The 16,642-nt window shown below is 44.1% G+C and overlaps 1 protein-coding gene and 1 pseudogene across 1 annotated transcript in view; one reads left to right on the plus strand and one right to left on the minus strand.

Annotated features, from left to right (window-relative positions):
* The window catches only part of LOC102484619 (aldehyde oxidase 2), a 111,534-nt gene that overhangs the window by 72,298 nt on the left and 22,594 nt on the right, over positions 1–16,642 (plus strand). Inside the window, exons 27-30 of the mRNA XM_006152997.3 lie at positions 2,544–2,639; positions 10,086–10,214; positions 12,905–12,979; positions 14,054–14,106. Of these exons, the coding sequence (XP_006153059.1) occupies positions 2,544–2,639; positions 10,086–10,214; positions 12,905–12,979; positions 14,054–14,106 (353 nt within the window). The remainder of the gene's footprint in view (positions 1–2,543; positions 2,640–10,085; positions 10,215–12,904; positions 12,980–14,053; positions 14,107–16,642) is intronic.
* On the minus strand, positions 4,298–4,689 carry LOC102485034 (60S ribosomal protein L28 pseudogene; annotated as a pseudogene).

Genomic DNA, 16,642 nt, shown 5'->3' on the forward strand with positions numbered 1-16,642 from the left:
TCTCATAACAGACGAAAGATGGTTCATTTCAAGGTTTTAGAAACTCTATGCCAAGAACCAGGGACAAAGACCAAATTTTTATGTTTTTATTATGCCCCATTTCCTGTCACCTCCATCTCCACCTCCTCACCTAAACCACAGCCTATTCTCTTCCATTATTCTCTGAAGCTAACTTCCTGTCTTACCCCTCTGTGTACACATGTGCGCATGCGCGCGCACACACACCTTTAAATCAAGCAATAACTTTAAGTCTCCATTTGAAAGGCCTCCAGCTTCCCCACAGAGTTCTAAACTGATGCACCCAAGAATCACCCAGCTAGGAGTTGAAGTGAGTTATTCCAGGTCAGCTGATGACTCACAGAGCTGGCACACCTACTGCCTAATCTGACAGTGCCAGCATTGTCCTCAGAAGGAGTCAGGAGGCCCCCAGTGAGACAAGACTATTATTAGTGCCTGCAAGCTTTGATGCCCTCCCCCAGGCATCTCCAGACTCCAATGGTCTTAATTCCTCCTCCTCCTTCCTCCTGGAAGGAAAAATACCATCTTTGCATTTGGCCAATTTAGCAAACATTTATGTAGCGTCTCTGTGATTTAGACCTGTTCAAAGTTCTCTACGGACACAAAGATGCGCAGACCAGGTGCCCTTCCTTGATGAGACTCTGAGAAGAGCTTTGGTTTTTTTCTCCACAGAGGGCATGTGAGCTTACTGGAGAGAGAGAGAGAACCCCCACACACAGCTTGGTCATGCCACGACCCCTTCTCCTCCACCTCTCCTTTTATTTGGGATTTTGGACATGCGCACATACACACCCAGCATGTTTTTCAAGTCACCAGGTCCAGGACTTGAACCTCAAGATCAGCCATGGGGGATCCAGCTGCCTTAATCACCAGGCCACAGACTGACCCAAGAGCTCTTTATCCCTGAGTTTCCTCAGGCTGGTATCACAAAGTGCCACAAGTTAGGTGGCTTAAGACAGCAAATGAATTATTCCCTCACAGTTCTAGAGACTGGGAGTTCAAAAGCAAGGTGTCAGCAGGGCTGTGCTCCCTCTGAAGGCTCCAGAAAATATCCTTTCCCTGCCCTTCTAACTTCTGGTGGCTCCTGGTGCTCCTCAGCTTGTGACAGCATATCTCCAAGGCTTACTCCCTCTTTCACCTGGACATCTTCCTTGATGTCTTCAGATAAGGACAGCAGTCATTGAACTTAGAACCCATCTAATACAGATGACCTCATCTTAACTAATTAGACATTTCCGTTTTTGTTTTGTTTTGTTTTGTTTTGTTTTGTTTTGTTTTAAGAGAGATGTTTGCTACAGGGCTCGTGCACTCACCGGAGAGACAGAGACAGTCAGAAAACAAGAAATCACTGCCCTCCTCCAGGGAGGACGGCCACACGGCAATCCCTTCTCCATTCTCCTCTCAGGATTTTGGGCACTCACACACACATGCCCAGTGAGATTTTTAAACCTCTGCATCCAAACTGTGTTCGAGTACATGGGAGTCCAGCGACGTAACCATTATGCCATCTATGGGTCCCACTACTTAGACTAAAGGTTACATTCTATGGTGCCAGGGAACATGAATGAAATCGGGGTGGGGTGACACAGTTCACCCCAGGACTTCCTGTAGGAGGAAGTTCAGAAAAGGGGCAATTGATGAGGAGCCCTGGGGAAGCTGTAAGAGAACAGGGACCGTGGGCTGTGGGTCTGAAGGGTGAGCAGACAGGGAAGGAACAGGAAGAGCAGTAGCCAGGGAGAGAGGACAGGATGAGCAAGGGCATGGGTCAGAATGGAACAGATCAGACTCCAGGCAAGACAGAGGCAAGGACTGGGGACCAGACTCAGAGGCCAGGCAGGAGGAGGCAAGGATGGAGCTGGGAAAGTGCAAGAGACCAGATGCAAAGGCCTCCTGTCAGTAAGGAGCAGGGTTTTCTCTCCCACACAGTGGGCAGGTTTTGCCCCCTTTACCCACTGGCAAACCCTTCTCCCCTTCGTGTGTCCATGCATTTTGGGGAGCCCATCCCTGGCAGCATGGAGGAGTTTGCCCCGACCCCCCAGCTCTCCAGGGCCTCTATGCCACACCTGTTATCTCACTGACCATTCTGTTCTACAGTGACTTGTTTTCCCGCCAGTCTCCCTACTGTGTTGTGACCTACTTGAAAAAGAACCATGACTTGTTGATCTTCATGTATCTAGATCTGAGTACAACCTGGCACCTACTATGTGCAAGTACTTGAAAATGTTTAATTAACTTTTAAATGGTCAACCAGTGATTTCAAGCAGGAGAGCAGCTTCCAAACAACTAGAACTAATACTTACACATCCAGAGATACCCAAAGGGACTCCTACTAAATCCAGGTTCCTAAGCCAGGATGTTCCTGACAGGTGACATTTTACACTAATCAGAAACGTAATCATCTTAGCAGGAAGCTGGCCTCTCCGACTCTTCCTGCTCCATGAGATGGGGTGTTCCCGCCTTGTTTTTCATAATGGACCTCAGTAATGCCACCTCACTCTGAGCTGTGTTTCTTATCGTCCTAATAGGCAGCTGCGCTTGTTCACATCTACACAGACGGGTCTGTACTCGTCACACACGGAGGCAACGAGCTGGGACAAGGTATCCACACCAAAATGCTGCAGGTAACATTTTAAAAACTAACCCAGGATCTCTCTATACATTGCTGATGTGGTTGCAATGTGGGTCTCATCTTTATAGAGTAAACGAAGACTTCCTGTATTAAAACCCTAACTCTTGACTATTTAGTTGAAAACTTCTTCCTTTATCTTCTTTCTTTTTCCTTTCTTTCTCTTTTTTAATTGCCAGAGGGCATGTGCACACACCCGAGAGAGGTGGAAGGGAGGAGGAAGCACCACCAATGGGGGTGTGGTCACTCTCCCTTCTCCCTTTCTCCTCACAAGCTCATGTGCCTGATGTGCTTTTCAAGCCATCAGAGCTGGGATTTGAACATGGTTGGCCATGCAGGATCCAGCTCCCCTAACTGCTAGGCTACAGGACTGGTGAAAAGCTGTTTTCACATCAGATAGACTGTCCAGGGTGGCAGAAGTCTCCTACACAAGCACATTCCTAGAGCTTGGCCAGGCTTTGCGGACAGAGGCAGCTGTTAGTGAAGACGCCATTAACAAGCCCAAGGAGCAGAATGGCAGCGGGTGGGTGCTCCATGGGCTTACCAACAACAGAGTTTCCTGGTTTTTCTACTTTTAAATTGTATACAATGTTAGTTTGCTAACATTTTGTTTTGACAATTAAAGATAAGTATTTCATCAACTATCATCATCCTATAATTTGTAAAGGCTTATAACATACACAGAGAATAAGTAGTAAGCATATAATCTTGGCGGGGGGGGGAGAATAATTCTTTACTAATTTATTTATTTATTTAGCTGTAGGGCACATGCACTGGCCAGAGAGAGACAGAGAAAGGAAAAGTGAGAAATCACACCCTAGTGGGGATAGTCATAACACAATCCTTTCTCCAGTTTCCTGTCGGGATTTTGGGCATGCACGCACACACGCCCAGCATGATTTTCAGGCCACCAGGTCCAAGACTCAAACCATGCAGCCAGCCATGTAGGATCCATGCCACTTGTTGGTCCTAGAGTATTCTTTAAGTTAAATATAGTTAGCTCTATGACGAATTTATTAGCTTGGTACAGTACACATCTGTAGCTTTTCACTAGCCAATCCTTTAGCTCCTTTGGAATACTGCCACTCCCACATTCCACCACACTCCTGCTGGCCCTGACCACTCCCACATTCCAGATGAGGAGTTCTGAAGAATCCCTTGGTTTGGGGACCCTCCAAGCTCCCATACCTGCCATAGATATAGGCACAAGACCCAGATCTGGCCCATTGTGGTTCTGGAACCTCATTGGCTGCCGGAAGAAGGCTCATGAATCAAGCAAGGCCAATCAGAGTCCTTTTCTGGCCTGATTGAAGTGTAGATGCTGGGGAAAAGGAACTCTCTTTCTCCTGTGGTGGTTTAGGGATGATGCTGTAGACCATGAGTTGCAAAGGGCATTTCTGCACCATGAACAAGACCTGTCTGTTGTAAACCACATGGCCGTCATAGAAAGAAAAGCACTTGTGAGAAGACCCAGATGAGACCATAAAGCCTCTAGGTATAGACACGCCTGACACTGGCTCCATCTGTCCTCCCAGTTAAAAACCATGAATTTCCTCTGGATTTTCATCACCAAAAATCAATAAAATTGCTCTTTTCTTTTTTCTTTTCTCTGGCAGAGAAGCTGCTCTTTATTGCTCTGGGGGCCGGGAGGGCTCAGGAACTCTTGGTGGGGCAGGTCCGCTTCCTCTTCACCATCACCGGCTTCCAGTGGCGCAGGACGACACTGGCTCTGTGGATGGCAGCCATGCGCAGATCCGGACAGAACTTGTTCTTGCGGGTCATGTACCAGAAGCTACTGAGAGTGGCCCGGGCGTTGGTGGGGTCCACACGCAGATGGCAGTCTGCACGTAGGAGGGGGCCTGCTTCTGCGGGACTGACCGCTGCTTCATGACCACCACCACGCGGTTGCCCTTGGCCGCCGGCTCCACGCCCACAGTCTTGCAGTTGACTCAGCTGGAGGAGTGGCAGACCTTCAGGATGGGCTCAGTACTGTAGGTCTGCTCGTTCTCCTTGATCAAGAGGCCGGAGCGGTTCCACACGGGCATCCCAGGTGCATGGACATGGCGGTGGGAGATGGAAAGAGCCCCCTTTGCTTTTTAATTGTGCATCTTTCTGGGGGAACTTAATATTGAAGGACATTGGTCAGAAGTTGGTATTTGGCAACAAGAACGAGTACAACATATAGACTTATTTATTTACTTTTTAGGTTTTTGGCACAGGGTGCGTGCGCTTGTTAGAGAGAGACGAGAAAGACAGTGATAGAGAGTGAGAAATCACCCCCTGGGGGGATGGCCCACACTGCAATCCCTTCTTCATTCTTCTCTCGCATGCACACTCGCCCAGAGTGATTTTAAGCCACTAAGTCTGGGGCTTGAACTGTAGTTGCCCGTGTGGGAGTCCAACACCTAAACTGCCTGCTGGCCCCTGCAGCCTATAGACATTTGAGAAGGTGTGTTTTTTCGCATAAACTATAAAACAACAGCAAATAAAACAATACTTTTTTTTTTCTTCCTTCCCTTCTTTTTATTTCTTCTTGATTCATTTTTTTTTTTTTCATTTCAGAAGGTATGCGTGCACGTGCAAAAGAGAGAGAAAGCACTCCGCAATGCAGTGGGGCCTGGTCATGCTGAAATCCTTTTTCCTTCAATTCTCCATTCCCTCGGAACCCTGGGTGTGCTCACACATAACTGTGTGTCTTTCAAGCCAAAAGGTTAAGGACTTGAACTCTAACCCAGTTTGCCATGTGTGTTCTGGCTTTCTCTGCCGCAGAGCTTAACCACTGCCCTACTGGGCTGACTCAAATAGTTTTACTCCCCCCCCTTTTTTTTCAGTTTTGTGATAAGGCACCTGCACTCACCAAACAGAGAGAGAGAGAGAAATAGGAGAGCGAGCACAGTGAGGAAGCACCCTCCAGGTGTGATGGCCACATCACAATCTCTTCTCCTCTATTCTCCCCTTGAGATTTGGGGCATGCATGCACACATGCCCAACATGTTCTTCAAGTTGCTAGGTATGGGATTCAAATCACTAAGCTGGCTATGTGGGATCCAGCCACCTTAATCACGACGCTACCAGCTAGCCCCCAATGCCACCTTCTTCTTCTATTTTTTAATGAGCAAGGGAGTGTGTAAGAGAAGGGCTTTTTTTTTTTTTTTTTTTTTTTTTGAGAGGTTTTTGCTATAGGGCACGTGCGCTCGCCAGAAAGACAGACAGAGACAGAGATAGAAAGCATGAAATCCCCCCCCCGGGGGGGGGCTGGCCACACCGCAATCCCTTCTCCTCCATTCTCCTTTCGGGATCTTGGGCACACATGCACATGTGCCTGGCATGAGTTTAAGCCACCGGGTCTGGGACTCAAACCGTGGTCGACTACATGGAAGTTCAGCAACAGCCATTATGCTAACTGCTGGTCCCAAGATCAGGGCATTTTTGACATGACCTTAGCATGCCACAATCCTCCAGCCCCAGCTTCCCATTTAGCCAGAATTACAAGCAGGCACTGCTACACCTGCATGTTTTATAATATTTCCATTGGTCTGGGATCCCAACCGGCCCTTCAGTGTGGCTCTAGCATCACACAGGCACCCTACTGCCTGCACCAAGGCTGGGCTGTCTTCTTGATTAAATATCTTAACTTCTGCATGTGTTTGCTAGACAAACTGGAAGGTAAGGCTCAGACAAGGAAAAAGTGAACAGCAAATTCTAGAGGAATGTGAGCAAGTGGGAACAAAGAGAAGAGGGAGAAGCTAAAGTTAAGATGGGAAGGATACAGGCAAGAAAGAAGATAGGCCCAGTCATTCCAAGTTCATCTGATTCTGATAACAGATTTCAGACCAAATGTGCAGTCAGTCCATCTATTCTCTCTCTCTCTCTCTCTCTCTCTCTCTCAATCTCAATCTCTCTCCTCTCTTCTCCCTTTCTTCCTGTTCCTAAGACCAAATAAGTACCTGGAAATCTTAAGCTGGCAAAACGTATCAAAAAAGAGGGACCAGCAGATGGCATAGTGGTTATATTGCTGGATTACCACATAATTGACCATGGTTCAAGTTCCAGACCTGGCAGCTTAAAACTAACACCAGACACATGTGCATGTGCATGTTCATGCATGCCCAAAATCTTTTTCTTTTTTTTTTTTTTTTTGAGAGATTTTTCACTATAGGGCGCGTGCACTCGCCAGACAGACAGAGAGAGACATTAGAGACAGAAATTGAGAAATCACCCCCCAGGGGGGATGGTCACGCCACAATCTCTTCTCCTCCATTCTCCTCTCGGGATCTTGGGCACGCACGCACAGGTGCCCAGCGTGAGTTTTAAGCCACTGGGTCCGGGACGCAAACCGCGGTTGATTACGTGGGAGTCCAGCGACATAGCCATTACGCTAACTGCTGGTTCCCCATGCCCAAAATCTTGAGAGGAGAAGGGGTTGTGGCATGTCCATCCCTGCCCCTGTCTCTCTGTCACTCTGGCAAGTATATGCACCCTATTGCAAAAATATCTCAAAAACAAAATTTACAAAAAAGAAAAAGATATTAATTTTTGAATTAACATAACAATTATTACAATGAGCCCCTGCTAAAAAAATGGTGGATCAGCCAATGACGTGGTGGTTCAGAAGGTCGCTGGATCCCACATGGCAGACTGCGTGGTTCGAGTCCCAGACATGGTGGTTTGATAAACATGCCAGACATGTATGCATATGTGTCTGAAATCCTAAGAGGATGAAGAGATAGAGGAGAAATTTTAGCTGGCCATCCCCCATGAGGGGTGCATTCTTACTTTTCCTCTCTCCCCCTCTCTGTATCTCTCTCTTCAGTGAGTGCATGTACCCTCTAGCAAATTTTTAAGTGGCTTTAATGCTTATGAAGGATATTATTTTAGGCTTTAAAGGCTATCATGGATATAATGAAAATACTTTTTGATTATTAAGAAAAAAAAAATGACTCGGCCAGCCTTGCACCATCCCCAGGCAGGGATACTCCTGCTAGGCTGTTTGCTGAGGTGGTTCCAAGGAGAACCAGGGCTCAGGCCTGTGCTGGTATGATGAATAAGAGTAAAAGCTAGAACAAGCTGGAGCCAGCAGGTGGTGTAGTGGTTATATCACTGGACTCCCACATGGCCAACTGCGGTTCAAGTTCCAGACCAAGTGGCTTAAAACTACACCAGGTGTGTGTATGTGTGTGTGCCTAAGATCCTAGGAGCAGAAGGGATGTGGACATCCCCCTTGGGGGCTGATTTCTCACTTTCTTGCTCTCTCTCTTCTCTCTCTCTCTCACTCTCTGTCTGGAGAGTAAATATGCTATATGGCAAAAATCTCTTTAAAAAAAATCATGCTGGGCATGTGTGCATGCATGCTCAAAATCCCAGGAGGAGAGGAGAATGGAAGAGAAAAGATTGTGGCATAGTCATTCCCCCTGCCCCAGGTGATTTCTCATTGTCCTTCTCACTGTCTCTCTCCTGAGAGAGCACACACCCTATGGCAAAACCTAAAAAAAAAAAAAAAAAATCAGAAAGACTTCCTCTTCCCTTAGCTCCTATGGCAGTTGATCCTAAAGACTGTGTCACATAGCCATCCATGCAAAACCTGGTTCCAAACAAAATGCCGTAACAGATCTGACAGCGGATGCCGTCAGGGTAGCTAGCATAGCCCCTCCACCAGAAGGAGAGGCCAATGCTGAGCTGTGTCTGCAACTTTCCAAGGTCCTAGAACTCAAGAAGAGTGATGTGGTTTTATGGGATCGGCAGTTAGCGTAATGGCTATGTCACTGGACTCCCACATAGTCAACTGCGGTTTGAGTCCCAGACCCAGTTGCTTAAACTCACACCGGGCGCATGTGTGTGTGAGTGCCCAAGATCATGAGAGGAGAATGGAGGAGAAGGGATTGCGACATGGCCATCCCCCGTGGGGGGGTGATTTCCCCGTGGGGGGGGTGATTTCTCGCTTTCTATCTCTCTGTCTCTCTCTGGCGAGCGCACATGCCCTATAGCAAAAACCTCTCCAAAAAAAAAAGAGTGATGTGGTTTTAGATAAGGGTGGTAAATCTCATGAAAAAGTAGTAAAGCTTTTGGCTTCTACAATGCCAGAAGAAATCTTGGAAAAATTTTAAAAGGAAGATAAGTAATAATAATAATATAGCAAAAAGCAAAAATATATATCCTTGAGAAAATGTTTTATTGCTAATGATAAAGAGACTGTTAAATGGGAGAATATATTTAAATGCACAGAACCTCCTGGGAGAAAAAATATGTATGTATGTATTTAAATAAGAATAAGACTCAGGGCCAGCAGGTGGCATAGTAGTTACGTCACTGGACTCTCACATGGCCAACCACAGTTTGTGTTCTGGGCCCAGTGGCTTAAAAATCATACTAGGCTTATCTGCATGCCTGCCCAAGATCCTGGGAGGAGGATGGAGGAGAAAGGATGACAGTGTGGCCTCTCCCCTGGGGGAGATGATTTCTCACTTTCCCTCTCACTGTGTCTGTCTGTCTCTATCTGGCAAGCATGCATGCCCTAAGGCAAAAACCTCTAAAAAAAAAAAAGAATGAATGAAAAAGAAAGAAAGAAAGAAAGAAAGAAAGAAAGAAAGAAAGAAAGAAAGAAAGAAAGAAGAAAGAAAGAAAGAAAGAAAGAAAGAAAGAAAGAAAGAAAGAAAGAAAGAAACTCAACAAAAAGACATTTAACAAGTACACTACATTGAATAAGACTCTAAAATCCCAATCCCAAGCAGCCTGGGAAATCTTCCTCTGAATTCATAGCATTACAAAATAACAGAGCTGGAAAAGGCTATTCAAGATGACCTAATTTAACTTCTTTTATTGTGGGCTGGTGCTTTTGACATCAAGAAGTTGAAAGAATTATTCAAGATCACACTGTGCAAGATAGTAACTATAACCTTGATCCCTTGACTCCTAGTTTAATGTAATGTATCCTGACTGTAAATTAAAATGACAGTATTTCCACATTTCTGAAGATTGCCTTCTAATCTAGTTTACAAGTGACAGAGGAAAATCTGTCATACTACTTTATAGCTTCCCTTGTATTTTTTATGTTTATCTAAATGCAGAAATGTTTCTGATATCTTTTAAATACTACTTTGAATATTTTTTTAAGAGTAAAGACAAATCAGGACTTATAAAAAAAATAATCAAAGAAAGGGGCCAGCAGATGACGATGGTTAAGGCACTGGACACTCCCACATGGCTGACCATGGTTCAACTTCTGGACCTAATAGTTTGCTTTCTCTCTTTCTGTGTGTGTGTGTGTGTGTGTGTGTGTGTGTCTGTGTGTGTGTGTGTGTCTGGTCAAATTTTTTAAAAATAAATGAGTAAGTAAAATTAAAATAAATAATGCTTTAAAAACATTTTTTCATCAAAGAAAAATAGTGATTCAAATCTTCATAGAAGTTCTTGCTGGACTTGAAAATCTTTCTTTTCTGCATAGGTGGCCAGCCGTGAACTAAAAATACCCATGTCTTACATGCACATCTGTGAGACGAGCACGGCAACGGTGCCCAACACGGTTGCCACAGCAGCATCCATCGGGGCAGATGTCAACGGCAGAGCTGTGCAGGCGAGTCCTCCTGTCTGTCCCTGCTGTGCTTTCCCCACATGTCTGATTCTCTTAACTGCCTGTAGGCGCAGTAGCTGGCTTTAGAGAAAGTCATCTGTGTCACTAAACGTAGCCTCGGGATACCAAGATGAAGAATATATTAGGGTAGGCTAAACTGAGAAGACAGACCCAGAACGTAATAGCTCCAACACACCAGAAGCTCCTTTTCTGCACACGTATCCGTCCAGACAGAGTGTTTGATCATTCGAGTGCCCAGAGTGATGGCAGTTCCACCACCTTGAACACGTGGCTTTTAAGGTGACCCTGAGCATCATCATTCCAGTGAATGTAGAAGAGCCCAGGTAGAAGATTTCAAGCCAGACTTGAAAGTGATACAAATTGCCTCCATTTATAATCCATTCACTATATTCATCTCGGGCCATATTTAACAGCAAGGGAGGCTGGGAAATGTAGAGCAGTGGGAAATACTATGAAAGAAGTGGGGAATAGATTTTGGTAACCAAGCACTCTGTGTCCCTGTGAGACACAGAAAGAAGAAATTTGGATACCAAGTAATACAGACCTGTGCAAGGTTCCCTTGCTATACACAAGTTTTTGGAGGCATGGGGAGTCAGAATCCCAGGCAGACCGATATGATGCGATTAACGCAGGGTCATCAGTGGAGCTGCCAAAGGGCTTAGAGCTTTTCTTTATACTTATTTTCTAACCGACGTCCTAAATAAATAGGTACTTATTCACTATCTCAGAATAGAACCATGATCACGTGATCCTTAATTTAAATAACTGCGTGGGCTTTTGAAGTAATTTTTATTTTCATATTTCTCTTTTTTCCATTTTGATGGTGTATGGAGATACATTTCCCTGGGACACTGCATGGATGCCACCAGTGAGAACCACTTTGAAGTCAATCTTATCTTTCTAAGAACACCTGTTAGAGAGTCAAAAAGCAACGGGACCAGAAGTTAGTGTAATGGTTATGTCACTGGACTCCCACGTAGTCGACCACGGTTTGAGTCCTGGACCTGGTGGCTTAAACTCACGTCAGGCGTGTGTGCATGCGTGCCCAAGATCCCAAGAGGAGAATGGAGGAAAAGGGATTGCGACGTGACCAACCCCCCTGGGGGGTGATTTCTCGCTTTCTGTGTCTCTCTGTCTGTCTGGCGAGCGCACGCGCCCTATAGCAAAAACCTCTCCAAAATAAAGAAAGAAAGAAAGAAAGAAAGAAAGAAAGAAAGCTGAGATAGCCTGGCCCCATGGCCTAGTTGTTAAGGCAGCTGGATCCCACATGGCCAACTATGTAGCTTGAGTCCCAGGACCCATGGTTTGAGAAACACCAGGCATGTGTGCATGCATGCCCAAAATCCCAGAAAGAGGGAAAGATGGAGAAGAAGGGACTGCAGTATGATTATGGCCCGTGACGAGGGTGGGGTTCTTTGTCTTTTCCCACTCTCTCTGTCTCTCTCTGGTGAGAGCCCTCTATGAAAAAAAAAAAAAAGCAGAGACTCTCTTTTATGCAGAAAAAATGTATAAGAAACTTCCGACTCATGAGATTCAATTAGGGGTAGGATCAAATACTAGAAAAGAACAACTCAGTATATACATAAAGTTTTGCTTTACAAACTAAACATTAATCCATTTTCTAGCACATTAAAGTTTAAGTTCCTGTTTTAAGGATTAGAAACTATGTGTATCTACAACAAATACAATTGGGGCCTGTAGGTGGAATAGTGGTTAAGGCGCTGGACTCCAATATGACTGACCACAGTTCAAGACCCAGACCCAGAGGCTTAAAACTCATGCCAGGCACATGTGCATGCATGCCCAAAATCCCAGGAGGAGAATGGAAGAGATGGGATTTCAGCATGGCCATCCCCCTGGGGGGATGATTTTTCCCTTTCCCTCTCACTGTCCCTCTCTGTTTCTCTCCTCTCTAGCAAGTGCATGTGCCCTGTGGCAAAAACTTGAAAACGAAAAAGAAAAAATTAAATAAAGCAAATATAATTATTTTCATAGCTAAGCCAAAGCCTTCATTGCAGTTGTTTGGTCATGGATGGGTGAGTAGATGGAGGGCTGGACCAAGAGTTGACAGTTTCAGACCCAGAAGGTTACTGGCATGTCATTACTGCAGACTGGAAAGCATACATCTGAATGAAAATAGGAGGTTTATTTCAATTATATTCATGGCTAGAAAATAAACAGGAGACATAAGTAAAATATTAGGTTGTCAGGAAAATCATGACTTATTTTTCTGTTTTTCTACGCAAAAATGTGTCATGACTTTCCTGACAACCCAATAGAAGAATACATTTAAAAACCTCAACTAAGAAAGAGGGTTTAACAGTAGAAATTAAGCAGAACCCATATTTTCACAGAAAGTGAACCAGGAAAAGAATAACACCTCCTCTTATCTTTCAGTTTCCGCCGTAGAGTACGGACAGTCGGTGTAAAGGTATATAGCGATTGAATGTATAAAATAAATTTTGAAATAAAAAAGACTAAAAAAATAAATATATAACACCTCCAATAACTGATATTATCATCAAGAGCAGGGGCTACATTATCTCTGTCCAATGTGTCAGGATCAGGCATTCCATAAACAAGCCCTTGTTAATCAATGATCGATAAATACTCTTTCACACAAATCCTAACTACTCCCCTCTAATGGAGATTCTGTTCTCTATTCATTCAAGAATGCTTGTCAGATCCTTCTGAAACGCCTTGAGCCAATTATTAAGAAAAATCCAGAAGGTACATGGGAAGACTGGGTAAGTATTCATAAGTAACACTGTAAAGTGTTACTTCAGGTGGCGTGAAGGCGAAGGTGGCTGAATCCCCCTGTGCAGCCTGAGTCTCAGACCTGGTGACTTGAAAAACAGGCTGGGTGTGTGTGCCTGTCTGCCCAAAATCCAAGGAGGGGATGGAGAAGGGACTGCAGCATGACCTTCCCCCTAGAGAATGATTTCTCACTTTCCCTTTTTCTCTCCAGCAAAAGTACACACCCTATAACAAAACTTTTAAAAAGTGTTACTGCAAATAAGCAAACAATCCAAACCAGGGCTGAGAGAAGGCTATAGCAGAGAGAACAGCTAAAGGCTGAGAGAGAGCCACCCTACGTAGAGGTGTTCCTCTAAGAGTCACAGTGATGTAGCACACCCCATATTTCTTCCCTAGTTGAGTAGATTTCTGCAAAAGGGCAGGACCACCAAAGGCTGAGAAGGCTACTTCAGGATTTACTCCATGTATGCATGAAGAGAGCACAGGAAACAGCAGTCACAGGGAGCATGAAAGCGTATAAGGACTATTCAGAAGACCACATCCACTCTGCTTAAGAAAGAAGAGGGGGAAAAAAAAACCCTGAATATTCCTAAATCACACACACACACACACACACAAAGACATTTTTAGTAAGGATGAAGAAAACTAAAAGGCCTAGTTGCTCTGATTAAAGGGAAATGACTCACTTAATCCAACTTTACAATATCCTTTTTTTTCCCTATTAGGACTATTGTCTCACACTTACACACATGCTTACTAAAGTTCTAGCATTTAAAAATGAAGCCTCAAATCACGTAAAAACTAAGGTCCTATATCATAGGTGTGCAGCAGGAGTCTATTTAAAAATTTGTAATGACATATCAGTAACCTGCTGGGTCTACACTCGATCCAAAGGGGATTGTTAGACTATCAGCTGAGGAAAAATAATAATATGATGAGTTCTGTTATTAGCAGGAAAGAATGAGCAACAGTAATCAGATGTCAATTTTATGTACAATATTTTCACTTTCACCTAACACATGGTATAATCTGTTTTATTTTCACTAAATATGCCCATTCTGCAGATAGAGGCTGCATTTGAACAAAGAATCAGTCTCTCAGCCACTGGATATTTCAGGTAAAAATTACAATAATATCTTGACTTAATATGAGGTAATCACTCTGGGCCTCAGTTTCCTTATTTTTGAAATAAGTCTTTACTATGTAATTGCTGAGCTTTTACAGGCCCCAAATTCTATTATTTCATATAGGCCTCTTAATGATATCTGTCTTATTCCATTTTTTCTGTTGCTAAACACTGAGTACCACAGGCTGAGTAAGCTATAAAGAATAAAGTTTGGGACTGGCAGGTAGTATGGTAGTTGGGGGTGCTGGACTCCCACATGGCTGATCGTGGTTTGAGTCCTGGACTTGGCGGTTTGCTTTCTCACTTTCTCTCCCTCTCTCTCTCTCTCTCCCTCTCCTTTGCTCTCTCTCTGTCCCTCTCTGGACAAATTATAAATAAATAAATAAATAAATAGAGTTAAATAAAATAATTATTTTTTTTAAAAAAAAGAGTAAAGGTTTATTTGGCTCATGATTTGGAAGTCTAAAGTCAAGGGACTGCGTCTGGTGAAGGTCTTCCAGTTGTTGGGATTCTGCAGGGAGCCCCTCTTGCCAAGATGGTGCAAAAAATCACATGGCAAGAGGGAAAAAGCATGTATCAGTCTGGTTCTCCCCTTATGAAGTCATCAGAATTCAGTCATGGGGGCTCTACTTTGATGATTTTATGTAATCTTAATCATATCCCAATCCTGCCTCTTTTTATTATTTCCTTTCTTGGTGGAGGGAAGACGGGGGGGGGGGGAAAAAGAGAGATCATTATATTTTGACAGGATCTCTCCATGCCATGATCCTCCTCCCAAGCCTCCTACTTAGCAAGTACACACAACCACACTCTATGTGTTCAGATTGGCCAGGAACCAAACCTGGGCCTCCCGTGAAGCTTCCAGCCTCCCAAGGGCAGCTATCTATGTACCACCAAAGACTTCACTTCTTAATACCATAAATAGACTACATTTCTACCCTCTTAATATGATTACATTGGCAGTTAAGTTTTCAAAATATGAACTTGTGGAGGGCACATTCAAATCAGAGTAATGTCCCTAGCGCAGTGGCACCCACTCTACAAATTAGAGCAATGTTCGAAGAAAAACTAAGTAACAAAAATACCCCTATTGAGGGAAATAAAAACAAGCACATACTTTGACTTACATCTAATCATTTATATATTATTCCTTTAAAATTTGTCAGCGGTCACATGCACTCATTAGACAAAGAGAGAGGAAGAAAGCACCTCCCAATGGGGCATGATCACATCACAATCCCTTCTCCTCTATTTAGTCATAGTTTTAGGCAGAGACACACATATGTCCAGCATGTTCTCAAGTGACTGAGGCTGGGATTTGAACCATGAGATCAGTCATGTGGGATCTAGCTCCTTAATCATTAGGCCATGAGGCTGGCCTTATATATCCTTTTTTTTTCTTTTTTCATTTGCTATAGGGCATGTGTACTCACTAGAGAGAGAGAGAAAAAAAAGTGAGAAAGCAACCTCCCACACCATGGGGGATGACCACACTACAATCCTTTCTCCTCCCTTCTCCTCTCAGAAATTTTGGCACACACGTACAAGTGCCCAGCATGTTTTTCAAGCCTCCAAGTCTAGTTGAGAATACTATACACATCCTCATCAACAGATAAACGTTTTATGTGTCCCACAAATGTCTTACCTCTCTATTCTTTTCCCAGATTTCTTTCCTACACTCTTCCCCTCTCCTTCCACTTTGTCTCTAACAATTTTTAATGCTTTTATGTCCTCCAGTCTTTCAGTCTCTACCATAGAATGTGGACAGTCACTATGTGTTAAGTGGAGACATACCATGCCTTTCATAGCCTGACTTGCTTCACTCAGCAACAAATCTTCCATATTCGTCTACTTTCTATCAAATTCCAAGGCCTTGTTTTTTATGGCTGAATAGTTTTCCATAAAGTATATGTGCCACACTTTTTCAATCCATTCATATGTTTGTGGACATTTGGGTTGGTTCCGTGTCTTGGCAATCATGAATAATGCTGCAATAAGATATAGTTGTGCAAGCACTTTTCTGACTGAATGTTCTCTTGTTCTTTGGGTAGATACCCAGAAGTGGAATTGCTGGATCATATGATAGTTCTATTTGAAGGTCTTTGAGGAACCTCCATATTGTTCTCCACAGTGACTGGACCAATTTACATTCCCACTAAAAATGTAGGAGTGTTCCCCTTTCACCACATCCCCTCCAGAACTTATCATTTTTGTTTTTTTAATCTTTGCCATTCTGACTAGGGTTAGGTGGTATCTCATTGTGTTTTTGTTTTGTTTTGTTTTGTTTTTGTTTTGTTTTGTTTTGTTTTTTTGAGAGGTTTTCGCTATAGGGCGTGTGCACTCACCAGACAATCAGAGAGAGACATAGAGACAGAAAGCGAGAAATCACCCCCCGGGGGGTATGGTCACACCGCAATCCCTTCTCCTCCATTCTCCTCTCGGGATCTTGGGCATGCACGCACATGCGCCTGGCGTGAGTTTTAAGCCACTGGGTCTGGGACGCAAACCACGGTCGACTACGTGGGAG

The sequence above is a fragment of the Tupaia chinensis genome, unplaced genomic scaffold (assembly GCF_000334495.1).
Source record: "Tupaia chinensis unplaced genomic scaffold, TupChi_1.0 Scaffold000361_2, whole genome shotgun sequence".
NCBI classification, from domain to species: domain Eukaryota; kingdom Metazoa; phylum Chordata; class Mammalia; order Scandentia; family Tupaiidae; genus Tupaia; species Tupaia belangeri.